The sequence below is a fragment of the Hyla sarda genome, chromosome 13, assembly GCF_029499605.1.
Source record: "Hyla sarda isolate aHylSar1 chromosome 13, aHylSar1.hap1, whole genome shotgun sequence".
In the NCBI taxonomy this organism is placed as follows: Eukaryota; Metazoa; Chordata; class Amphibia; order Anura; family Hylidae; genus Hyla; species Hyla sarda.
The window spans coordinates 43,275,328-43,302,116 of NC_079201.1; the positions used below are offsets into that span (position 1 = coordinate 43,275,328).

The 26,789-nt window shown below is 45.9% G+C and overlaps 1 protein-coding gene across 11 annotated transcripts in view; it reads left to right on the top strand.

The window, feature by feature from the left end:
* Positions 1 to 26,789, top strand: part of LLGL2 (LLGL scribble cell polarity complex component 2) — a 578,766-nt gene that overhangs the window by 318,139 nt on the left and 233,838 nt on the right. For all 11 annotated transcript variants that reach the window (XM_056550314.1, XM_056550313.1, XM_056550316.1 and 8 more), the window contains one exon: positions 15,701 to 15,842. In XM_056550314.1, coding sequence (XP_056406289.1) covers positions 15,701 to 15,842 — 142 coding nt within the window. The remainder of the gene's footprint in view (positions 1 to 15,700; positions 15,843 to 26,789) is intronic.

The following is a 26,789-nucleotide window of genomic DNA, read 5'->3' on the forward strand; positions in this document are numbered from 1 at the left end:
ACCTAGTAGACATAATAATAATCTTACCAAAAATGAAAACCAAGCTCTTCAAGAATTAGAAAAAAATGATCAAATAGTCATCAAGCCCTCCGATAAGGGGGGCAACATAGTAATCATGATGAGAGACGATTATAAAAATATGGTGTTAAGATTGCTGGAAGATAAAAGCACCTATAAGAGACTAGATCTAAACCCCACAAACAAGTATGTCACAGAACTGAAAAACATCCTGCTGGATGGGAAATCGAAGGGCATGATTACAGAAGAGGAATATAAGGCAATGTTGAATTTAAAACCCACTATGGCAACGTTTTATGCGTTGCCCAAAATTCACAAACAAAAGGACCCAATTCCAGGACGCCCGATAGTATCGGGAAATGACAACCTAACAGAAGGAATCAGTTCATATGTAGATCAAATCCTATCACCCTTTGTGGCTTCCTTGCCCTCATACATAAAAGATATCAGAGATGCTGTCTCCCGGCTTGAAGAGATCACATTCCCACCGGGCACATTTGTTGCGAGCCTTGATGTAGAGGCCTTGTACACTAATATTGAACATAAATTGGGAATAAAGGCAGTAGAGCACTTTCTCAACACTAGAGGTACACAATTCACAGAGCACAATAAATTTGTCACCACTCTTCTTTACTTCCTACTGACACATAATTACTTCACATTTGATGGTCACTTTTATTTACAGCACAAAGGCACAGCAATGTGCACAGTATGTGCACCGAATTTTGCAAATTTATTTTTAGGGTGGTGGGAGGACACAATAGTATTTTCAGATGAGCACGAGGAATTCACGAAGCACATATTATTTTGGGGGCGATATATAGATGATGTCATTTTGTTTTGGGATAGCACTATCACTCTATTTAATAAGTTTGTAAATAGCCTGAACAACAATAAGATTGGAATGCACTTCACATCAGAAATTAAGTCCAACTCTTTATCCTTTCAGGATTTAGAGATCTCTTTCGAGCCTGGAGGCAGCATACAGACCAAAGTATTTAGAAAAACCACATCTACTAATAGCTTTCTCAATTGGAAAAGCTTCCACCCGAGACCTCTCAAAAATGGCATACCTATAAGCCAATATCTCAGAGCCAAACGTAATTGTTCAAATGAAGCTACTTTTTTGGAGGAGAGCAAACTCCTATATCATCGCTTTTTAGCCAGAGGTCATCCGAAAAAGACTCTACACCGTGTTTTTGCGAGAGCTAGGGACACCCCAAGGGGAGAACTACTGAGAGAGAAAAAAATTGATGAACAACCACGCCTGGTGAGATGTATAGGAACCTTTGACCAGTGCAACAAGCAGGTTCTAGAGATCCTAAAAAAGTACTGGCCGATCCTTTTGGAGGATAGTGATCTTAAAGAAGTACTTACCGAAAGACCAAGTGTGACCTATCGCAGAGGTAGAAATGTCAGAGAGTGTCTGGTGCATAGTCACTATAAAGAAGAGAAAACAGACACAATGTGGTTAAAATCAAAGGTAAAAGGATCCCATCCATGTGGAGGATGTAATTTCTGCAGGTTTATGCCAAAGAAAAAAGAATTTGTTAACATCACAGATGGACGTAAATATGAAATTCGAGAATTCATAAATTGTCAGACCACCGGAGTAATCTATATCGCAGAATGTGGGTGCCCAAAGATGTATGTGGGCAAGACCACACAACAGCTAAGGAGGAGAATATCCCAACACCTTAGCACAATTAGAACAGGTGTAGATACCCCTCTAGCAAGACACATTCGTGAAATACACAGGGGAGATATGTCAAATTTAAAGTTTTGGGGTTTTCTTAAACCCCGCCTGGGTCCAAGAGGAGGAAACCTAGATAAAAAACTGTTGAGAGAGGAGGCAACATGGATATATAGATTAAAAACCCTTAGCCAACAGGGACTGAATGAAGGGTTTACCTTTTCGGCCTTTCTCTAAAGAAGCCTGCCTATCATTCAAGAGTATATTATGATTATCAAAAACACTCAAATAGAAGTTACAACTATCTACACAGTGAGCATATGTCGAGTCAAAATCAAACTTATAGCCAATTAACATAGGTATCTATATACCAATATAGGCCACATTGGATTTAAATAAATATTATCTAATCTAAGACCATATACCGTATCTATCAAAAAATAGGGTAACATAAAATACTAATGGAATATGCAAACAGTGCACCATAATACTTACCTATGGAGATGGGAGGACGTGGAGAGATGGGTTGTTCTCTGCGGATGAGTGGAGAACTATAGGAGAGAGAGATCCATCCATCTAAAAAAGGAAAAAAGAAAAGTAGTGAAAAATGTTGTAAAAAAAGAAAAGAAGGAATAAAAGAGAGGAAAAAAGAGAAAGAAAGCTAAAACTGATAAAGGATTAAGTAATATTCCAATACACTCCAACCCTCCCCCTCTCTCTCTCCCCCCCCCCCCCCCCTTCTCCCTATTATCTCTTCAATTTTTCCTTCCCCCCTTCCCCTCCCCCTTCTTCCCCTCTCTCCCCCCTCTTCTTTGCTACCCTCCATATACTGGTCTATACCAGTTATGGTGAGTGTTGCTAAAGATAGTCTTTGTTACTTTGGTCCCAGCTCTCTGCAGGTCATTCACTAGATCCCCCCCGTGTGGCACTGGGATTTTTAACCACCGTTCTTGTGATAATTTTGACACCACAGGGTGAGATCTTGCGTGGAGCCCCAGATTGAGGGAGATTATCAGTGGTTTTGTATGTCTTCCATTTTCTAAGAATTGCTCCCACAATTGATCTCTTCACAACAAGCTGCTTGCCTATTGCAGATTCAGTCTTCACGGACTGGTGCAGGTCTACAATTTTTTCTGGTGTCCTTCGACAGCTCTTTGGTTTTGGAGTTGAGTGTGACTGTTTGAGGTTGTGGACAGGTGTCTTTTATACTGATAACAAGCTCAAACAGGTGCCGTTAATATAGGTAACAAGTGTAGGACAGAGGAGACTGTTAAAGAAGTTGTTACAGGTCTGTGAGAGCCAGCAAACTTTCTTGTGTGTAGGTGACCAAATACTTAATTTACCGAAGAATTCACCAATTAATTCATTAGAAATCCTACAATGGGAGTTCCTGTATTCTTCCCCCCCCCCCCCATTCTGTCTTCCATAGTTAAAGTAACATAGTAACATAGTTCATAAAGTTGAAAAAAGACCAGAGTCCATCAAGTTCAACCTATATCTTTAATGAGTCCCTACTGAGCTGATCCAGAGGAAGGCAAAAACCTCATCTTAGAGGTAAAAATTCCTTCCCGACTCCAAATATGGCATAAATCCCTGGATCAAAGTTCTGTCCCTATAAATCTAGTATACATAACCAGCAATGTTATTACTCTCCAAAAATGCATCCAGACCCCTTATGAACTCTTTCAGAGTTCACCATGACTACCTCCTCTGGCCGACAGTTCCATAGTCTCAAAGCTCTTACAGTAAAGAACCCCCATCACTGCAGGTGTATAAATCTTTCCTCAAGATGCAGAGGATGCCGCCTTTGTTATGGATACAGTCCTGGGTATAAATAGATCATGGAAGAGATCTCTGTACTGCCCCCTGATATATTTATACATAGTTATTAGGTCGCCCCTAAGCCTTCTTTTTTCTATACTAAATAACCCTAATTCTGAAAATCTTTCTGGGTACTGTAGTCCTCCCATTCCCCGTATTACCCTGGTTGCCCGTCTTTGAACCCTCTCCAGCTCCACTATCTTTCTTGTACACTGGTGCCCAGTACTGTACACAGTATTCTGTGTGGTCTGACTTATATTAACAGTGGTTGAATTAGTCCCTTGTCATGGGCATCTATGTTACAGATGTTACAGAACTACAACTCCCAGCATGCCTGGGCAGTCTAGGCATGCTGAGAGTAATAGTTTGGCAACATCTGGAGGGCTACCGTTTGGGCACCACTGTAACAGTGGTCTCCAAACTGTGACCCTCCAGATGTTGCAAAACTACAACTCCCATTGCAGTTTGGCCTTCCTAGTGGTTGCCACAGTAAAGATCACTTTACTTTCACTTTCATTCCCCCCCACCGTCGTTTCCCTACCTGTGCCTGTCTCCAGCGACGCATCTTCTTCTCCAGGTACCGGCCTCCATCTTCTCCCCAAGACATCTAGGGGTGGGCAGAACGGGGGTTGCCATGGCAACCCACTGTCCTGCGCTGCCATTGGTCAGAATCAGTTCTGACCAATGGCAGGGGATCGGAGGAGATCGCAGCATTGCGACCTCACTCCTAGCCCTCAGGATGATCGGGGCTGTCACTGACAGCTACGATCATCCCTATTTTCCGGGTGATCGGGTCACCAGAGACCCGATCAGCCCGGAATAGCAGAAAATCGCATGTCTGAATTGGCATGCGATTTTCTGCGATCGCCGACATGGGGGGGGGGGGGGGGGGGTCTCAGGACCCCCCTGGGCAATGTGCCGGGATGCCTGCTGAATGATTTCAGCAGGCATCCCAGTCCGGTCCCCAACCAGCTAGCGGCGGGGACCGGAATTCCCACGGGCGTATGCATACTTATTAGATCACTTTAAAATAATGAGACAAAGAATTGTTTGGTGCTTTAAAAACACAGCCTATGCTCAGATGAACTGGTCTATACGTCCTGATGTATATTGAGTCACTAAAATATCACATAGCTGCTAGCTGAGGACTAAATTAGCTGGACTCCCTTGATAAAGTCAGCATGGTCTGACAAAACGTCTCTGGGATGGCTAGCGTAACATTTGGCCATAATTCCAAAGTTATGTTTGGTGCAAAAACAACACTGCCTATCACCTAAAGAACACCATACCCACAGTAAAGCATGGTGGTGGCAGCATCATGCTTTTGGACTGTTTTTCTTAAACCTTGAATCAGGACCTTAGTCAGAGTGGAGGGAGTTATAAACAGTTCAAAATACCAGTCGATTTTGGCACAAAACCTTTTGGGGTCCATTCGAAAGCTGAAGAGGAAGTTCACCTTTCAGCACATCAATGACACAAAGAACTTATCCAAATCCACAAAAGCATGGCTTCACCAGAAAAAGATTTATGTTTTAGAAGCCCAGACCATAATGAAATTAAACGTGTGGAGTGTTCTGAAAAAGGGTGTGCACAGGAGATGTCCTGGCAATCTGACAGATTAGCAGCACTTTTGCAAAGAGTGGGCATATATTGCCACTTCAAGATGTACTAAACTAATACACCGCTAACCAAAAAGACTAATTGCTGTAATAAAATCAAAAGATGCTTTAACAAAGTATTAGTTTAAAGGAAATCTGTCACCAGTGTCACCTGCACAAACCTGTAGGTACCGGCAGATAGTGCAGGTGACACTGATGACAACGGTACTCGCCTTGTCCCATTCCGTGGTGGGGATCTCTGGTAATCTTGGCCGTTAGCTCCAGCTCCTGGCACCCGGCTTGGGGCACGGGTGGAGCTTAGTGACGTCACCGCTGATGTTCTCTAGCAGCGGGACCCAGCAAGGAGCAGCAGCAGGGACGTCACTAAGCCCCGCCCATGCCCCAAGCTGCTGCTCTCTGCTGGGTCTCGCAGCAGTGGTGACGTCACTAAGTTCCGCCCATGCCCCAAGCTGGGTGCCCGGAACTGGAGCTTACAGCCAAAATTACCAAATATCCCTGCCAAGGAACGGGACAAGGTGAGTACCGTTGTCACCAGTGTCACCTGCGCTATTTGTATCGGTAGCAACAGGTTAGTGCAGGTGACACTGGTGACAGATTTCCTTTAAGGGTGTAGGTGTGCCCACTTATGTAACCAGGTTATAGTAAATTTTTTTCCCTTCTCCCTAAAATTTTTAGTTTGTTTTGCAATTAAATTGTTTATGTTATAGGTCACATTAACCCCTTAACTTGTTGGGAACAAGGGCGCACAGGTACTTAAGGACCAAGGGCGTACCTGTATGCCCTTGGCTTTTCCGGTCACTTCCGCTTGCCATGCGGTGACCGGAACGGGATGACTGCTGATATCTATCAACAGCCATCCCCGCACATCACCTAGCAGGGTCCTGAGAACCCCCATAAAAGGATCACGTTTTTTACAGGCCAATCGGGTCTTTGTCTGAGACGGCACCAATCACCTTGAAGAATAGGAGTGAGGTGGCCGGGGTGCCACCTCTTCTTATCCCCTGTGATTGGTCGGTCAGGACTGACCAATAGCAGATGGGGGGGTTAAAGTTCATTTCCCCCACTCTGCCCCCCCCATGGAACTCTGGGCAGAGCTGAGGAACGGTGGCATGCAGCTCATCTGCCTGCAGGAGCGCAGTGGGAGGCAGTCAATTCGGCGGCAGCTGGCGGCGATATTCAGGTCAGTGTCTGCCTTTTGGAGGACCACCGTTTAGAGACCACTGCACAGTGATCTCTAAACTGTGGCCCTCCAGATCTTGCAAAACTAAAACTCCCAGCATGCCCCAACAGCCGTTTGCTGTCTGGGCATGCTGGGATTTGTAGTTTTGCAAGATCTGGAGGGCCACAGTTTAGAGATCACTGTGCAGTGGTCTCTAAGCTGTGGCCCTCCAGATCTTGCATAACTACAACTCCCAGCATGCACGGACAGCAAACGGCTGTCTGGGCATGCTGGGAGTTGTAGTTGTGTGTCTCCAGCTGTTGCATAATTACAACTCTCAGTATGCCCTTCGGCTGTCAGTACATGCTGGGAGTTGTAGTTTTGCAACAGCTGGAGACACACTGGTCGGAAAACACTGAGTTAGGTGACAGAACCTACCTGTGCGCCTCCAGTTGTTGAAAAACTACAACTCCCAGCATGCAACGACAGACCATACATACTGGGAGTTGTAGTTCTGCAACAACAGGAGGCACACTGGTAGGTAAACACTGAATTAGTCTGTTAGCTAACTCTGTGTTTCCCCACCAGTGTGCCTCCAGCTGTGGCAAAACTACAACTCACAGCATGCATGGTCCCCCCCCCCCCCCCCAAAAAAAAAAAAGAATAATAATAATTAAAAAGTACCTTCACACAGTGGGGTTTACAGTGAGTTTCCCCATTTGACTTTGAGCTGCGGCAAGTTTTCTGCCGTCAAACTCCCAGTGGGAAACTCTCTCTGAACCCCTGCCCATGTGCATGTACCCTAAAAACACTATACTACACTTACATGAAATAAAGAGCAAAACACTACATATACACACACCCTTACACATTTACTCTCCCCCTCCCAATAAAAATTTTAAATGTGTCAGACGGCACTGTTTCTTAAACAGAGCCTCCATCTGTTGCAAAACAACTCACAGCATTGCTGGGCAGCCATTGACTGTCCAGGCATGCTGGGAGTTTTGCAACAGCTGGAGGCACCCTGTTTGGAAAACACTGCTGTAGGGTATTTTTGGTAGAGGAGGCAAACGCCATGCTTGCTTCTGGTTCTGCCCCATGCAAATCCCTAATCTAGGCCTCAAAATGCGCATGGCGCTCTCACTGTGGCGCCCTGTAGTATTTTAAGGCAACAGTTTGGGGCCACATATGGGGTATTTCCGTACTTGGGTGAAATTGCATTACAAATTTTGGGGGGCTTTTTCTCAATTTACCCCTTATAAAAAGGAAAAGTTGGGGGCTACACCAGCATGTTAGTGTAAAAAAATAAAAAAAAATTTACACTAACATGCTGGTGTTGCCCCATACTGTACATTTATACAGGAGGTAGAAGGAGAAAATAAAAAAACTAAATTTGTAATGTAATTTTTCCTGAGTACGGAAATACCCCATATGTGGACGTGAAGTGTTCACAACAGGGCTCAGGAGTGAGAGCGCACAATGTACATTTGAGGACTAAATTGGTGATTTGCACAGGGGTGGCAGCCGTTCTGACATAAACACAAAAATAAAAAAAACACCCACATGTGACCATTTTGGAAACTAAACCCCTCAAGGAACATAATAAAGGGTGCAGTAAGCCTTAATACCCCACAGGTGTTTGACAAATTTTCTTTAAAGTTGGACGTGAAAATGAAAAATTATGTTTTCTCTAAAATGCTGGTGTTACCCCAAATTTTTGATTTTCATAAGGTATGATAGGAGAAAAAGGCCCTTAAAATTTGTAACACCATTTCTTCTGAGTAAGGAAAATACCCCATATGTGGATATAAAGTGCTCTGCGGGCGCACTACAATGCTCTGAAGAGAAGGAGCTAAATTTGTTTTTTGGAGAGAGAATTTGGCTGGAAGTAAAGGCCATGTGCGTTTACAAAGCCCCCTTGCTGCAAGAACAGTGGAAAACCCCACATGTGACCCCATTTTGGAAACTGCATGCCTCATGGAATGTAACAAGGTACAGTGAGCATTTACACCCCACAGGTGTTTGACAGATATTTTGAACAATGGTCCGTGAAAATGAAAAATTTTATTTTTCATTTGCGCGGCCCACTGTTCCAAAGATCTGTCAAAAGTCAGTGGGGTGTAATTGCTCACTACAACCCTTATTGCATTCCTTGGGGGGTGTAGCTTTCAAAATAAGGTAACGTGGGGGTTCCCACTGTTCTGGCACCATGAAGGCTTTGTAAATGCACATGGCCTCTGACTTCCATTCCAACCAAATTCACTCTCCAAAAGCCCAATGGCACGATTTCTTTTCTGAGCCCTGTACTGCGCCCGCAAAGCACTTTACATCCACATATGGGGTATTTTCATACTCAGAAGAAATGGTGTTACAAATTTTGAGGGGCTTTTTCTCCTATTATTCCTTGAGAAAATGAAAATTTTATGGTAACAGCATTATAGTGAAAAAAATTTTTTTTTTTAATTTCACGCCCCACTTTAACGAATATTCGTCAATCACCTGTGGGTTGTTAAGGCTCACTGTACCACTTGTTACGTTCCTTCAGGGGTGTCGTTTCCGAAATAGTGTGCCATGTGGATTTTTTCTTTTTCTTCCTGGCACCATGGCACAATTTCAGCAAAATTCCTTTTCCAAAAGCCCATTGTCGCTCCTTCCCTTCTGAGCCCTCTACTGCACCCAAAGGGCACTTTACATCCACATATAGGTATCTCCTTACTCGAAAGAATTTTTTTTTTTTGGGGGGGGGGGGGGCTTGTTCTCCTTTTTACCCCTTGTAAAAAGTAAAATAAAATGGGGCTACAAGAGCATGTTAGTGTAAAAAAAATGGGGATTTTGAATTTTCTTCTCCACTTTACTGCTATTCCTGTGAAAAACCTAAAGGGTTAACAAACTTTCTGAATGTAATCTTTAATACTTTGAGGGGTGCAGTTTTTATAAAACTGGGTTCATCATGGTGGATTTCTAACAGAAAGACCCTGAAATTCACTTCAAAACTGAAATGGTCCTTGAAAAATTAAAATTTTCGTGAATAATTGGAAAATGTGCTGCTATACGTTGAAGTCCTTTAATGTCTTCAAAAATTTAAAAACATGTCAACTTTATGATGACAACATAAAGTAGACATATTGTACATCTGAATCAATATAATATTTATTTGGCATGTCCATTTTTCTTACAAGCAGAGAGTTTCAAAGTTAGCAAAATGCTAAATTTTCAAATTTTTCCTGACATTTTCACATTTTTCAAGTATCGACGAAAACTTACCACTAACATAAAGTAGAATATGTCACAAAAAAAGTCTCTGAATCAAATTTCGAAGTAAAAGTATCCCAGGGTTATTAATGCCTAAAGTGACAAAAAATGGCCTGGTCTTTAAGGTCAAAATGGGCTAGGTCCCCAAGAGGTTAAGGACACAGCCAATTTTTTTTTTGCGTTTTTGTTTTTTCCTTCTCTGCCTTCTAAAATCCATAACTCTTTTATATTTTCCCTAAAATGTATTGTTACCCTAAAATGTATAGTAAACCCCAAAAAATATCTTTTGTGTGAGGAAATTTTAATGAAAATCACAATTTTGCTAATTTGGGGGGGGGGGGTTGTTTTCATGCTGTACACTTTATGGTAATAATAACATGTTTTCTTTATTTTGTTAGTAGGATTGAAATGATACCCATTTTTCTATTATTGTATTGCTTTCTATTAAATTCACCTAACAGCATCATTTACATTGTTTTTATAGTTCGGTCATTTACGCATGCGGCAATGCCAAATATGTTTTATCATTTTTTTACACTTTCTTGATTATATTGGGGAAAAAGGGGTAATTTAAATTTGTATTGGGGAGGGTTTTTTTTACATGTTGTTTTTTTTTATGTTTTTTTTTTTTTTAACACTGCACTGATCAGTATTATCGGGGATCTTCTGCTCTGGTCTGGAATAGAGATGAGCGAACTTACAGTAAATTCGATTCGTCACGAACTTCTCGGCTCGACAGTTGATGACTTTTCATGCGTAAATTAGTTCAGCCTTCAGGTGCTCCGGTGGGCTGGAAAAGGTGGATACATTCCTAGGAAAGAGTCTCCTAGGACTGTATCCACCTTTTCCAGCCCACCGGAGCACCGGAAAGCTGAACTAATTTATGCAAGAAAATTCATTAACTGCCGAGCCGAGAAGTTCGTGAGGAATCGAATTTACTGTAAGTTCGCTCATCTCTAGTCTGGAAGGCAGATCAGAGCAGAAAACCCCGGGAAAGTGGTGTAGGCAGGTGAGGAGACCTCCATCCACAATCTTGGCTAATCTGATCCCCGCGGCGGTGTTGCAGATGCCGTAATCTGTATTGATCAGGGCATCTAAGGGGTTAATGGGGGACATCAGCTTGATCACTGATGTCTGCCATTAATGGTGGGTCTGCGGCTGCTTACAACTGCCAGGACCCGCCGTGCATGAAGCAAGGGCAACTCCTTCACTTGCTTCATAGCACGCTGTAAATGTACGGTTCTGTGCGCAAAGTTGCTTGCTGTAGTGCTGTACATTTACGGTGCATGTTCTAAAGGGGTTAAAGGTGGAAAAAGTTATGACATAATTTCTTTGTCTCATTCTTTAACATCACAGAAACGTGGTATTTTAATAGGTGTGTAGATTTTTTATCCACTGAATATATATATATATATACAAAAAAAGAGAGTAAAGACGGCACTCCAGCGATCCAGTGACAAAGGATATAATTTGTTCACCCAATGTGTTAGGGCAATGTTTCAACCTACTCAATGGGGTCTGTAAAGATATATATATATATATATATATATATATCATTTATCAAGGGATTTAGAGCTCTTTTTTTGCTTACAAAAGTCGCACAAAAAGTCGAGGGGAAGTGAGGTTATAAGGACGTGGAGCAGGTGGGAGCTAAATAGACTGATTGGGCCAGGCACCAATCATTGGTGCACTGGCCCTTTAAATCTTAGAGAGCTGGCGCGCGCGCCAGGACGTGACAGCCGGGGACCGGGACAGGTAAGTGGATTGGGATGCGATTCGCGAGCGGGCGCGTCCCGCTATGCGAATCGCATCCCCGTCGGCAGTGTCAGTGCAGCGCTCTCGGTCAGCGGGTCTGACCGGGGCACTGCAGAGAGGAGAACGCCGCGAGCGCTCCGGGGAGGAGCAGGGACCCGGAGCGCTCGGCGTAACAGTACCCCCCCCCTTAGGTCTCCCCCTCTTTTTGTCTGCATGTCCCTTCATAGGAGACGAGGCCATTGGGAGCGATTCTTGAGTTTCCTTCTGGATGACAGAGAAGTTCTGGGTAACTTGAACAATGGCAGCCAATCCAGAAGAAGTGGGTATGGGGAGGGGGGGCAGAGGGTGAAGCTTGCCACGGGGCAGTGTGTCTCCAGGAAGGGGACTATGAGGAGGCAATATCCCAGCTTGCTTTTTGCCGAAAATATTCTGGTAAGCCTTGGGAGGAGCCGGTATGGGTGGAACCTCAGGAGTTAGACAAGTGGGAGCAGATGTGAGGCATTGTTTGTGACAAGAAGGACCCCAATTCTTGATCTCCCCGGTGGTCCTGTCAAGGGTAGGAGAATGATGTTGGAGCCATGGCAGACCGAGGAGGACTTCAGAGGTGCAGTTGGGCAGAACAAAAAATTCAATTTTTTCGTGATGCAGTCCAGTGCTCATAAGCAGGGATTCTGTGCGGTAACGCACAGTGCAGTCCAATTTTACTCCGTTGACAGAAGAAATGTAGAGCGGCTTGACGAGACGGGTGACTGGGATGCTGAACCTATTAACAAAAGAGGCCAAAATAAAATTTCCCGCAGAACCAGAGTCCAAGAAGGCCACAGCTGAGAAGGAAGAGTTGGCAGAAGGAGAAATCCGCATGGGCACAGTGAGACGTGGAGAAGCAGACTTCACACCAAGAGATGCCACTCCCACGTGAGCTGGGTGCATGCGTGCGTTTCCCAGACGCGGAGGACGAATAGGGCAATCCACTAGGAAATGTTCGGTACTAGCGCAGTACAGACATAAATTTTTATCTCTGCGGAGAGTCCTCTCCATGGGTCAGGCGAGACCGATCAACTTGCATAGCCTCTTTGGCGGGAGGCACAGGGGTAGATTGCAAAGGATACTGGGGGAGAGGTGCCCAGAGATCAAGGTCCTTTTCCTGGCAGAGTTCCTGGTGTCTTTCAGAAAAACGCATGTCGATGCGGGTGGCCAAATGGATAAGTTCAGACAGGTTAGCAGGAATTTCTCGTGCGGTCAGTACATCTTTGATGTTGCTGGATAAGCCTTTCTTGAAGGTCGCGCAGAGAGCCTCATTGTTCCAGCCTAGCTCAGAGGCGAGGGTGCGAAACTGGATGGCGTATTTGCCTACAGAAGAACTTCCTTGGACCAGGTTCAGCAAAGCAGTCTCGGCAGAGGAGGCCCGGGCTGGTTCCTCGAAGACACTACGGACTTCAGCGAAGAAGGACTGGACAGTGGCTGTGGCAGGATCATTGCGGTCCCAGAGCGGTGTGGCCCACAACAAGGCCTTTCCAGACAAAAGACTAACTACGAAAGCCACCTTAGACCGTTCTGTAGGAAATTGGTCCGACAACATCTCCAAGTGTAGGGAGCATTGGGACAGGAAACCACGGCAGAGTTTAGAGTCCCCATCAAATTTGTCCGGCAGAGACAAGCAGAGGTTAGGAGCGGCCACTTGCTGCGGAGGAAGTGCAGGAGCTGGCGGAGGAGGTGGTTGCTGCTGTAGCTGTGGCAGAAGTTGCTGTAGCATGGCGGTCAACTGCGACAGCTGCTGTCCTTGTTGGGCGATCTGTTGGGAGCGGCACCTCAGCGGGATCCATGGCCGGATCTACTGTTAGGATTCGGGTACTGAGAGGATACTGGTGGTGGATCCTCTGTGTCAGTGGGGTGATGACGTGGGCCGTACCAGGGGAACGGAGTCTAAGGGGTTACTGGTATTCACCAGAGCCCGCCGCAAAGCGGGATGGACTTGCTGCGGCAGGTAACCCCCAGGTCGTTCCACCCGATAGAGACTAAACTCCGACTGACTGCTGAGAAGGCGTGGGACAGGAGGACTAGACAGAGGTGAGGTCAGACGTAGCAGAAGGTCAGGGCAGGCGGTCAGGGCTGACTAGTGGTAATAGTAGAAGGTCTGGAAACACAGGTATGGCAATCACAAGAAACACTTTCACTATGCACAAGGGCTACAAGATCCGGCAAAGCAGGGAAGGGGAAGTGAGGTTATAAGGACGTGGAGAAGGTGGGAGCTAATTAGACTGATTGAGCAAGTCACCAAACATTGGTGCACTGGCCCTTTAAATCTTAGAGACCTGGCGAGCGCGCCAGGACGTGACAGCCGGGGACCGGGACAAGTAAGTGGATTGGGATGCGATTTGCGAGCGGGCGCGTCCCGCTATGCGAATCGCATCTCCGTCGGCAGTGTCAGTGTAGCGCTCCCGGTCAGCGGGTCTGACTGGGGCGCTCCAGAGAGGAGAACGCCGCAAGCGCTCCGGGGAGGAGCAGGGACCCGGAGGGCTCGGCGTAACAACTCGCCTGTTTTTCTCCCGCACCTCACAACTACAACTCCCAGCATGTCCTTACTGTAAGGAAGAATAGGTAGATAAATGTGGGGAATTTTGTAGAGTGCTCCTGCTGTCAAGGATGGACTCAAAACACCACGGTTGCACAGGACAATTTATTGAAATATTTTCTGACAATGCGTTTTGGCGCTCACATGCGCCTTCATCATGTCCACAAAAAGATAAGTTTGCTGAGTCCTGAGGTGCCGATTGTGCTTGAGTGGCTATTACTTACTGTAAGGGCATGCTGGGAGTTGTAGTCATGCAGCACGGGAGATGTGCGAGCGAGTGACAATAAATGTATTAACCTATTTCTCGTGTTTTTTTTCTCATTTCAGATCTGTGTATTTTGTGGACTCCTTCGGATTTGGTGGACTATGTCCATAACCAGCATTTTTTCTTTGTTTAATGTTAATAAAATGGTTAACGAGGGCTTGTGGGGGAGTTTGTCTTTTTGGAATAATTTTTTTATTTATTTTTTTACTTGACAGGTTTAGTAGTGGAAGCTGTCTAATAGATTGAGTCCATTACTAAGCTGGGATTAGCATTAGCCACAAAAGCAGCTAGCACTAACCCCCAATTATTACCCCGGTACCCAATGCCACAGGGGTGCTGGGAACAGCCTGTACCAACAGGCCCGGAGCATCAAAAATGGCGCTCCTGGGCCTAGGTGGTAACAGGCTGGCATTATTTAGGCTGGGGAGGGCCAGTAAAAATGTTCCTTGCCCACCCTGGTAACATCAGGCTGTTTCTGCTTGGTTGGTATTTGGTTGAGAATAAAAAATAGGGGGAACCCTATGTGTTTTTTTTTCTTGTTACATTATTTATGCAAAAAAATGCATAGGGTTCCCCCTATTTTTATTCTCAGCCAAATACCAACCAAGCAGCAACAGCCTGACTTACCAGGGTGGGTTAGGACCATTGTTACTGGCCTTCCATATATATATATATATATATATATATATATATGCCAGCCTGTTACCACCTAGGCCCAGGAGCACCATTTTTGACACTCCAGGCCTGTTGGTACTTCCCAGCACCCCTGTGGGTTTTTGTGGCTAATGCTACGCCCCAGCTTAGTAATGGACTCAGTCTATAAGACAGCTTCCACTAATAAGCCTGTCAAACAAATAAAAAAAGTATTACAAAAAAAAACACTCCTCCACAAGCCCTCATTAACCATTTTATTAACATTAAACAAAAAAACGCTGATCACTGTACTCCTCCGAATCTAAAGTAATCCACAGGATACACGGATCTGAAATGAGAAGTGTAAAAAAAAAATTGTAGGTACATTTAGGTGGAAAAAAGTGGTAAAAAAAGTAATAAACACACACACATTATATATACATATATCACACATTTTTTTCAAAGCTGTAAAGTGGTGTTCCGAAGTCATTTATTGGTTTTTGCTTATGTGTGCTAAACAAAAATAGTATTCAAAAGTGATTTATTGTTTTTTGCTTATGTGAGCTAAATTTATCAACCCCCTGTGATAGTATGATAAATGTGTCATACATAAGCAAAACTAAAGCAAAAAAAAAAAAAAAATGCCTACTGAACTTGCTTACCAAAGCAATGATGATAAAGGTCCCTGATTATGTTTATGTATATAGTGGGTGGGTGTCTCTTTAGCTATTTTGTCACACCATGCTAGAACAACCCCAAGTTAGTTTGAAAGCTCGCCAAGAAGCATAATTTTGTTTTTCAGCCATTGAAGGTATTATATCTGCAAAACTACTATTTTCTGTCTAACAAAAAGCATTAAACATTTTTTCCAATGGTTAACACTACCAGACGCTTGTATTTTCTACTTCTACAGGTGCACGCTACATGTCAGTGACCAGCTTGCTCTGGAAGGGCCTTTGTCCCGCGTGAAATCACTAAAAAAATCTTTGCGCCAATCTTTTAGGCGCATCCGGAGGAGCCAAGTCAATAAGCGAAGGGATGGAGTTGCAACTAAAGTAAGAGCTTTACCTTTATTCTTTATAATTATTTTTTAAAGCTACAGTTGTAAATAATACAACTCCTACAGAAAATGGTAGACTCAAAACACTGAAAAAATATTGAATACTTTATTGATGTCACATTTAGACCAAAAACACACCATTAAAATCACATAAGACAGCACAGATTATGACAACAAAAGTACCTACAGGATATGACTGGGTAGACTGGTTAGAGATAGAAAATTCTTCTCTCTTGGGCTATATGCACATAGAGTAAAGTGTCACATGTAGAAAAAATGTAAAAAGGAGGGGGGATCAAAGCAGCATGAAAAATACTCCTATTTCCCAAAAAAGTGAATAAGTACCCAGTACACAAATTCCGGGGTCAGTAAATCACAATACACAACATAGACGTCAGGACCATATAGTAGGCAAAATAGAAAATAGCCCTAATACAAAAGGTGTCAATGTGCAGCTGTGCAAAAATGCAGGGTATACAACTCAAAATACAGTACCAACACTATTATTGCACAGTAGTATGTTGCACCTGGTGGCTTCAAAATATTGCACAACCCCAGAATCAAGTCTAAAGGAGTTTGGCTGCATGGAATTTCCACAGAATATGTAAACGGCACAAAAAGGTACGGCCAACAATAATGAACCCCAACCAAAACAAAGGGCAGTCCCTCCAGTCCCCAATCATTACATGTCACGGTGTCTCTGGGGATTCCATTCCTCTATTTAATTGGGGTCCGTGTCTTACCTCCTAATGTCCGTCACCTGAGGACGCCTCGGGCACCTGCGCCACCACTTCTGGCTCCCAGCGTGGCGTCAGTGGGTCACGTCACCACGTACCACGTAGCGCTCTGTGAATACAAGATGACGCGGCCCACCTAGACTTGTTTCCATGTAGCCGCAGGTGCAAAGCGGGCTGTGCCTCTAGCTCCCGGCACCAAGAGAAAGGCAATGCTCTTAATACATGAAGTATACATAGTTCTACAAATACATATTTACAAAAATAGTAATATAATTGTAAAGTCTCCATTATTATACCCTCTGAAACAATATGGGATTAATAGATATTCAAAAAGGTATTAGAGACATAATAAAAGTGCATGTGCCTATGTAGACTTATATGCAGACAAGTCTGCTGGGGCCAAATACAATCAATGTGTGTATGAAAGATATAAAATAGATACAATATATTTACAAAACCGTAAATAGAAGTGTATGGAGTGTATGACTTGTGTAACCATACTAAAAGATGTGTAGAAAATACCTACGTGACGCAAACATAATGGCCCTCATTTACTATTGCAAACCCGACATGTTTTGTCGGGTTGTGTGCTAGATTCTGTCGCATTGCGCCAGAATTTGTGCTAGAATAGGAAAATCCCCGATTAACTCTCCATTTTGCAATGAAAACCCAAAAAGGGCGTGGCCGTCTGGGAAAGGGGGCGTGGTCTCCAAAAAGGGGCGTGTTCCTGACATTTTCACAAAAAGCCAACATATTTACTAAGGTTTCCACATAAAATGTGGTGGATTTGAGGTGAGGAAAACCCTACAGATCAGAGCATGTGTAAAAAAAGCAAAGTGTAGGGAAAGTGGAAAATGTAAGGAAACCTTAGTAAATACCGTGGAAAATAAATTGTAGGGAATTAAAACCCACAAAGAAACCTACACACCACTCTTAGTACATAAGGGCCAATATGTGTATGCAAGAAAAATTTACATAGTGTATATTACACAAATGTGTGCCCCCTATCACTACGTAAAGTGTGAAAATAACCAAAGTGCAACCAATAAAGTAATATATATAAACTACATAAGTGAAAAATAATAAAATGTGCTAATTAATGAATGAGATGTGTGCAAACTAGTGCACAACACCACAAACAGACCAAATGTAATAGTAGTGTCAGAAATACCATGATAAATAATGAAAAGGGAGAAAATTAATGTGTCCAATATCCCAGATAGCAGGACTATGTGGTCAAATAGTAAAATGTGATGTATTCATGCGCCATAAATATTTTCCGACAACCCCCACCTCCCATCCTCATAAACAAGAGTAGAAGTGTTGGTGGTCCCTCCCAAGTGAAAAGAAAAGGGGGAAGAGGGAGTGAAGAAAGAAATAATGGTGTAAATGACAAATGTCCACACAATGTGACCACTAAAAACACCCCCCAAAACAGTGGACTACCAAGGCATAAGTATGGCAAAAGAAAAATAATTTATATTAAAAAGAATGTGAATGAAGTTCCCAATGTAGAAGATTACAGGGAAAATAATAACATCCAATGGAAGAAAGACCCACTAGGACATTTGTGTAATATTTATCTTATGTACTGTATTGTGATTTAATGACCCCCAGAATTTGTGTACTGGGCACTTATTCACTTTTTTTGGGAAATCAGAGTATTTTTCATGCTGCTTTGATCCCCCCTCCTTTTTCAAATTTTTTCTACATGTGACACTTTACTCTATGTGCATATAGCCCAAGAGAGAAGAATTTGCTCTCTCTAACTAGTCTACCCAGTCAAATCCTGTAGGTACTTTTGTTGTCATATTCTGTGCTGTCTTATGTGATTTTAATTGTGTGTTTTTGGTCTAAATGTGACATTAATAAAGTATTCAATATTTTCAGTATTTTGAGTCTACCATTTTTTGTAGGAGTTGTGTTTATGGGTAGCATTACCACGAATGCTGAGTTAATGTAGGAGTTATAGTGTAAATAACACAGCATACAATAGTAACATAGTTTGCAAGGTTAGAAAAAGACAAGAGTCCATCAAGTTCGACCTAAAATTTTACTGTGCTGATCCAGATGAAGGCAACCCCCCCCCCCTCATGAATGATGCTGATGCCAAATGCCATATGACCACAGTTTTAGGTCCGGTTGTAAAAGCGCATACGCTGCAAAAATGAGGCGACCGGACCGAACGTTTCACTCCGGCCGGCTCATTAAAATGAATTACCTACGGGAGCGCATACGAAGGCATACTGGAGCGCAAGGTTTTAGCTCCCCCCTGCCGTATGTGCTCCCGTATGGGAGAAAACGTAGTGTGAACCCAGCCTTAAAGGGTAAGGGAACAGATATTTTTCCAGCAGCAATGGCATTTTAATATTAATATATTGATCAGTAATTAGAAACATAAGGGTCATCCCCATCAATTCCCCCCTAAAAGATATGTTACCGTACATGACATATGTAATGCCGAGCGCTCTGGGTCGCTCTCCTCCCCCGGAGCGCTCGCGGCGTTCATCTCCTATTTGCAGCGCCCTGGTCAGACTCGCTGACCGGGAGCGCTGCTCTGAGTCCCCCGACAGGGATGCCGCATCCTGTTCTGCTCACCTGCCCCGTCCTCCTTCGGTCCCGGCCCAGGGTGCACGGCCCCGCTCTCTAGGGGGCGCGCGCATCGGCTCTCTGAAATTTAAAGGGCCAGTGCACCACTAATTGGTGCCTGGCCCAATCAAGTGCAATCACCTCCATTCTAATAAAAACCCACTTCCCCTTCCTGTCCTCACCGGATCTTGTTGCCCTAGTACCCTGAGAAAGCGTTTTGTGTATCCCTAGCCTGTGTATCCAGACCCTTTGCTGCCTGCCTTGACCTCTTGCTACGTCCGACCTTGCCTTTGCCTTGTCCTTGTGTACTACATCTATCTCAGCTGTCAGTGAGGTCGAGCCGCTATCAGGGGATACGACCTGGGAGTTACCGCCGCAGCAAGTCCATCCCGCCTTGCGGCGGGCTCTGGTGAAAACCAGTAACTTCTTAGAACCGGTCCTTTGGTACAGCCCACGTCATCGCCTCACTGATACAAAGAATCCACTACCCGCTTACCAGTCCGGTTCCTGACAGTAGATCCGGCCATGGATCCCGCTGAGGTGCCGCTGCCAAGTCTCGCTGACCTCACTACCGTGGTTGCCCAGCAGTCTCAGCAGATCGCCCAACAAGGACAACAGCTGTCGCAGTTGGCCGCCATGCTCCAGCAGCTTCTGCCTCCACAGCGTTTACCATCTCCTCCGCCAGCTGCAGCATCTCCTCCACTCCGAGCTGCCGCTTCTTCCTCTACAGTCCATTTGTCTCTTCCTGAGAAATTTGATGGGGACTCTAAGATGTGTCGGGGATTCCTGTCCCAATTTTCCCTGCACCTTGAGATGATGTCGGACCAGTTCCCCACAGAACGGTCTAAGGTGGCTTTTGTGGTCAGTTTACTATCTGGAAAGGCCTTGTCCTGGGCCACACCGCTTTGGGACCGCAAATATCCTGCCACTGCTTCCATCCAGTCCTTCTTCTCCGAAGTATGAAGTGTCTTTGAGGAGCCAGCCCGGGCCTCCTCTGCCGAGATGGCTCTTCTGAATCTCATCCAAGGGAGCTCTTCAGTGGGTGAATACACCATCCAGTTCCGCACCCTCGCCTCTGAGCTAGCTTGGAACAATGAGGCACTCTGCGCGACCTTCAAGAAAGGTTTATCCAGCCACATCAAAGATGTTCTGGCCGCACCAGAAATTCCCGCTACCTTGCCTGAACTTATCCAGTTGGCCACCCGCAAAGATATGCGTTTCTCGGAAAGACGCCAGGAGCTCCGCCAAGAAAAGGATCTTGTTCACACCAGGCGGTTGTCTGGCTTGGCACCTCTCTTCCAGAGTCCTTTGCAACCTACTCCTGTGCCTCCCGCCGAGGAGGCTATGCAAGTAGATCGGTCTCGCCTGAACCAAGAAGAGAGGACTCGCCGCAGAAATGGAAATTTGTGCCTGTACTGCGCTAGTACTGAACATTTTCTTAAGGACTGCCCTATTCGCCCTCCGCATCAGGGAAACGCACGCACCTAGTTAACGTGGGAGAGGAGTTACTAGGTGTGAATTCATCCTCTCCATGCCTGACTATTCCAGTGCGGATTTCTCCATCCGCTAATTCCTCCTTCTCTGCGGTGGTCTTCCTGGACTCAGGTTCTGCAGGAAACTTTATTGAAGCCTCATTTATCAACCGATTCAACATTCCTATTACCCATCTCATCAAACCCTTCTTCATTTCTTCTGTTAAGGGAGAAAATCTGGACTGCACCGTGTGTTACCGCACTGAACCTTTGCTCATGACCGTTGGTGTTCTCCAAGAAAAATTTGAATTTTTTGTTTTGCCTAACTGTACCATTGACATCCTTCTTGGCCTGCCCTGGCTCGGCGTCACACTCCTACTCTCGACTGGACCACTGGGGACATGAAATCCTGGGGCTCTTCCTGCCACAAACGTTGTCTCAAGTCTTTACCTACCAGTCAAGTCTCCGTCGCTACTCCATTGCCTGGCCTTCCAAAGGTCTATCAGGACTTTTCTGACGTCTTCTGTAAAAATCAGGCGGAGGTCTTACCACCACATAGACCCTACGACTGCCCTATTGACTTGCTCCCTGGTACCACACTGCCCCGTGGCAGAATTTATCCTCTCTCCGCTCCTGAAACGAAGGCCATGACAGAATACATACAGGAGAATCTAAAGAGAGGTTTCATCAGGAAGTCTTCTACTCCAGCTGGAGCGGGGTTCTTCTTTGTTGCCAAGAAGGACGGTTCGCTACACCCCTGCATAGACTATCGTGGCCTCAATAAAATAACAGTAAAAAAACGCTACCCTCTGCCTCTCATCTCGGAACTCTTTGACCGTCTGCGTGAAGCAAAAATTTTCACTAAACTAGACCTCAGGGGCGCTTATAACCTGTGGAAAACCGCTTTTAACACCAGAGATGGCCACTTCGAGTATCTCGTCATGCCATTTGGACTGTGCAACGCCCCAGCAGTATTTCAAGATTTTGGCAATGAAATTTTTCGGGACTTACTGTTTACCTGCGTTGTTGTCTATTTAGACGACATCCTAATACTTTTCCTCCAACCTAGAGGAACACCGGCTCCATGTCTGTAAAGTGCTCCAGAGCCTTTGTGTAAATCATCTTTATGCCAAATTTGAAAAATGCCTTTTTAAATGCAGCTGTCTTCCTTTCCTGGGATACCTGGTCTCTGGACAAGGTCTTCAAATGGATCCTGACAAGCTCTTCACGGTCTTGGATTGGCCACGCCCCTCTGGACTCCGTGCTATCCAGCGCTTCCTTGGATTCGCCAACTACTATAGTCAGTTTATTCCCCCCTTCTCCACCATCATTGCTCCTATTGTGGCACTGACAGAAAAACGCGAATCTGAGGTCCTGGCCTCCCCAAGCGAAATGAAGCTTTTACTCACCTTAAGGCTACCTTCGCCTCTGCACCAGTCTTGTCCAGGCCAGATCCTCTGAAGCCTTTCTTCCTTGAGGTTGACGCCTCCTCAGTGGGAGCTGGAGCTGTCCTTCTCCATAAAACCGCTAAGGGAAAAAACGTCACTTGCGGTTTCTTCTCCAAAACTTTTTCTCCTTCTGAAAAAAACTATTCTATAGGAGAACGTGAACTATTGGCCATCAAGTTGGCACTTGAGGAATGGAGAAATCTTCTGGAGGGATCCCTTCACCCCATCATCATTTACACGGACCATAAAAACCTGTCTTATCTCCAATCCGCCTAGCGGTTAAACCCTCGCCAGGCTAGATGGTCGTTGTTTTTTGCTTGCTTTAATTTTCAAATCCATTTTCATCCTGCAGACAAGAATGTCAGGGCTGATGCTCTATCACATTCCACCGATGCCTCAGAAGCTGAGACTCTTCCTGAGCACATCATACCTCCTGAGTGTCTGATCTCTTCTGCTCCTGCTTCTCTGGTGCCAATTCCTCCAGGAAAAACTTATGTTCCTCCACGTCTTCGCCTCCAGACTCTCAAATGGGGCCATTCCTCCCATCTGGCTGGTCACGTTGGAATCAAAAAATCTATACAGTTGATTGCCAGACAGTATTGGTGGTCCTCCCTGGAAAAGGACGTGACCGATTTCGTATGAGCCTGTACAGTGTGTGCACGTGACAAGACTCCATGCCAGAAGCCTACAGGTCTTCTCCTTCCTCTGCCGGTACCTGAACAGCCTTGGTCCCACATAGCCATGGACTTCATCACTGACCTTCCTTTATCTCATGGCAACACTGTCATTTGGGTGGTCGTTGATCGTTTTTCCAAAATTGCTCATTTTGTCCCACTTCCTGGCCTTCCTTCTGCGCCATAGTTGTCGAAGCAATTTTTTCTGCAGATTTTTAGTCTTCACGGACTTCCCACTCATATCGGTTCGGATAGAGGTGTTCAATTTGTTTAAAAATTTTGGAGAGCACTCTGCAATCAATTAAAGATCAAATTGAATTTCTCTTCCTCCTATCACCCCCAATCCAATGGACAAGTGGAGAGAGTGAACCAGATTCTTGGTGACTACTTGCAACATTTTGTCTCCTCCCGTCAAGATGATTGGGTTGACCTTCTGCCCTGGGCTGAATTCTCGTACAATTTCAAAAACCTCTGAGTTTTCCTCCAAATCTCCATTTTTTGTGGTGTACTTCCATCACCCGCTGCTCCCCCTCCCCATTCCCACTTCTTCTGGAGTTCCTGCTGTGGATGAATTAACACGGGACTTCTCCTCTATCTGGAAGGAGACTCAAAAGTCGCTCTTACTGGCCTCTTCTCGCATGAAGAGACATGCGGATAAACAGAGAAGAACTCCTCCTGTCTTTGTCCCTGGTGACAAAGTGTGGCTCTCTGCCAAATACATACGATTTCGTGTCCCTAGCTACAAGCTGGGTCCTCGTTACCTCGGGCCATTTAAAATCAAAAATCAAATCAATTCTGTTTCCTACAAGCTTCATCTTCCCTCTTCTCTTCGTATTCCCAACTCTTTCCATGTTTCTCTCCTTAAACCTCTCATACTTAACCGTTATTCTCCCAAGGTCACTGTTCCCGCTCCTGTTTCTGGCTCCTGATGTCTTCTCTGTCAAGGAAATCCTCACCTCCAAGGTCGTCCGCGGTAAAAAAAAATTTTTTTGTTGATTGGGAGAATTGTGGTCCTGAGGAGAGATCCTGGGAGCCGGAGGCCAATATTTTGGACAAGGAGCTTATCCACAGGTTCCTTGGTTCCAAAAAGAGGGGGAGACCTAAGGGGGGTAATGTGACGCCGAGCACTCCGGGTCCCTCTCCTCCCCCGGAGCGCTCGCGGCGTTCATCTTCTGTTTGCAGCGCACCGGTGAGACTCGCTGACCGAGAGCGCTGCTTTGAGTCTCCCGGCGGTGATGCGATCCGCGCGGTGGGACGTGCCTGCCCGCGGGTCGCATCCCGTTCAGCTCACCTGCCCCGTCCTCCTTCTGTCCCGTCCCAGCACGTGCGGCCCCGCTCTCTAGGGCGCGCGCGCCGGCTCTCTGAAATTTAAAGGGCCAGTGCACCACTAATTGCCTGGCCCAATCAAGTGCAATCCCCTCCATTCTTATAAAAACCCACTTCCCCTTCCTGTCCTCGCTGGATCTTGTTGCCCTAGTACCCTGAAAAAGCTTTTTGTGTATCCCTAGCCTGTGTATCCAGACCCTTTGCCGTTGCCCCTGACTACGAACCTTTGCCGCCTGCCTTGACCTCTTGCTACGTCCGACCTTGCCTTCGCCTTGTCCTTGTGTACCATGCCTATCTCAGCTGTCAGTGAGGTCAAGCCGCTATCAGGGGATACGACCTGGGAGTTACCGCCGCAGCAAGTCCATCCCGCCTTGCGGCGGGCTCTGGTGAAAAACAGTAACTTCTTAGAACCAGTCCTCTGGTACGGCCCACATCATCGCCTCACTGATACAGAGGATCCACTACCCGCTTACCGGTCCGGTTCCTGACAACATCTCTCCCTATGGTGAGTTCTGCCTAATAGTCCCAAGTTCAGGTGGGGAAAATAAAAAACTGGTGTGGGATGCTTCACTGAATTGAGACGAGCGGCCCCTTGTGAACCGCCCCCCTTTGGAGTCAGACTAGTCCTTTACCTGGGACTTCTATGTTCACCCTACTCTGCTGGGTATACACTTGCACCATTGGCATAAAGTAGTTAAAAGGAAAACATTATGCAAAACAGAAAATGTGACTTAACAGTATCTGTGAGAAAAAAAAAAAACAAGGAAAAATAATGAGTTCAGCTGCAGCTTTTCTAAATGTATTACTGCAAATTACCATGAAATATTATATATATATATATATATATATATATATATCTTATTAAACCCTGATTTATTTACAAAGGAGAGGATCCATGGAAATCAAGTAACTATTGTTCATGACTGACTATATAAAGGGCATTGTAGCTAGGACTGTCACGATTCGGCAGGCTGGAGGTGGATCCTCTGTGTCAGAGAGGGATTGGCGTGGACCGTGTTGGTGGACCGGTTCTAAGTTGCTACTGGTTTTCACCAGAGCCCGCCGCAAAGCGGGATGGTCTTGCAGCGGCGGTAGCAACCAGGTCGTATCCACCGGCAACGGCTCAACCTCTCTGACTGCTGAGATAGGCATGGTACAAGGGATAAGGCAAGAGCAAGGTCAGACGTAGCAGAAGGTCAGGGCAGGCAGCAAGGATCGTAGTCAGGGGCAACGGCAGGAGGTCTGGAACACAGGCTAGGAACACTCAAGGAAAGGCTTTCTCTGGCACAAGGGCAACAAGATCCGGCAAGGGAGTGCAGGGGAAGTGAGGTATAAGTAGGGAGTGCACAGGTGGAAACTAATCAGGGGGATTGGGCCAGGCACCATCATTGGTGCACTGGCCCTTTAAATCTCAGAGAGCTGGCGCGCGAGCGCCCTAGAGAGCGGAGCCGCGCGCCCCAGAGCATGACAGCCGGGGACCGGGACAGGTAAGTGACTTGGGATGCGATTCGCGAGCGGGCGCGTCCCGCTATGCGAATCGCATCCCCGCCGGCAATGACAGTGCAGCGCTCCCGGTCAGTGGGTCTCACCGGGGCGCTGCAGAGAGAGGGACGCCGCGAGCGCTCCGGGGAGGAGCAGGGACCCGGAGCGCTCGGCGTAACAGTACCCCCCCCCCCTTGGGTCTCCCCCTCTTTTTGGGACCTGAAAATTCTTTCATCCGGAAGACGTCTGAGGACCCGGAGACAGGAGTAGCTTCCTCTAGGCACTTCACTTCAAAGGGTCCAAGATAACGTGGTCCCAGATAAAAACTGGGGACACGGAAGCGGATATACTTGGCGGAGAGCCACACAAAAACAGGAGGAGCTCTTTTTTTTTTTCGGCCTGCTTCTTCACCCGGGATGAGGCTAGTATGAGGGATTTTAGAGTCTTTTTCCAGACGGTGGCTAAGCCCCGGGAAACCTCATCAACAGCGGGCACACAAGAAGGCGTGGGAGTGGGGAGGGAGGGAAGAGGGTGAAGCTTGGCACAGGGTAGATTGTTAACAGGACGGGGGCTGTGAGGAGGAGACACAGCATAGTCCAGATAGGCCTTGGGGAGACCAGGTAAAGGAGGAGACACAGAGGTTAGACTGACGGGACTGGGAGCAGACGTAAGGCATTTTCTGTGGAAAGAAGCACCCCAGCTCTTGATCTCCCCGGTGGTCCAGACAAGGGTAGAAGAGTGGCGTTGGAGCCATGGCAGACCGAGGAGGACTTCAGAGGAGCATTTGGGCAAAACAAAAAGTTCAATTTTTTCGAGATGCAGTTCCATTCTCATGAGCAGGGGTTCTGTGCGGTAACGCACAGTGCAGTATAGATGTAAATCTTTCTTTCTGCGGCGAGTCCTCTCTTCAGGGGTCAGGCGAGACCGATCAACTTGCATAGCCTCCTCGGCGGGAGGCACAGGGGTAGATTGCAAAGGATACTGTGAGAGAGGTGCTCCGAGCGGTGTGGCCCATGGCAGGGCCTTCACAGGCAGGAGACCACGGCAGAGTCTAGAGTCCCCATCAAATTTGTCCGGCAGGGACAAGCGGGGGTTAGGAGCGGCCGCTCGCTGCGGAGGAGTTGCAGGAGCCGGCGGACGAGATGGTTGTTGCTGTTGCAGCTGCTGTGTCTGTGACTGAAGTTGCTGTATCTGCGGTAGCAGCTGCTGTATCT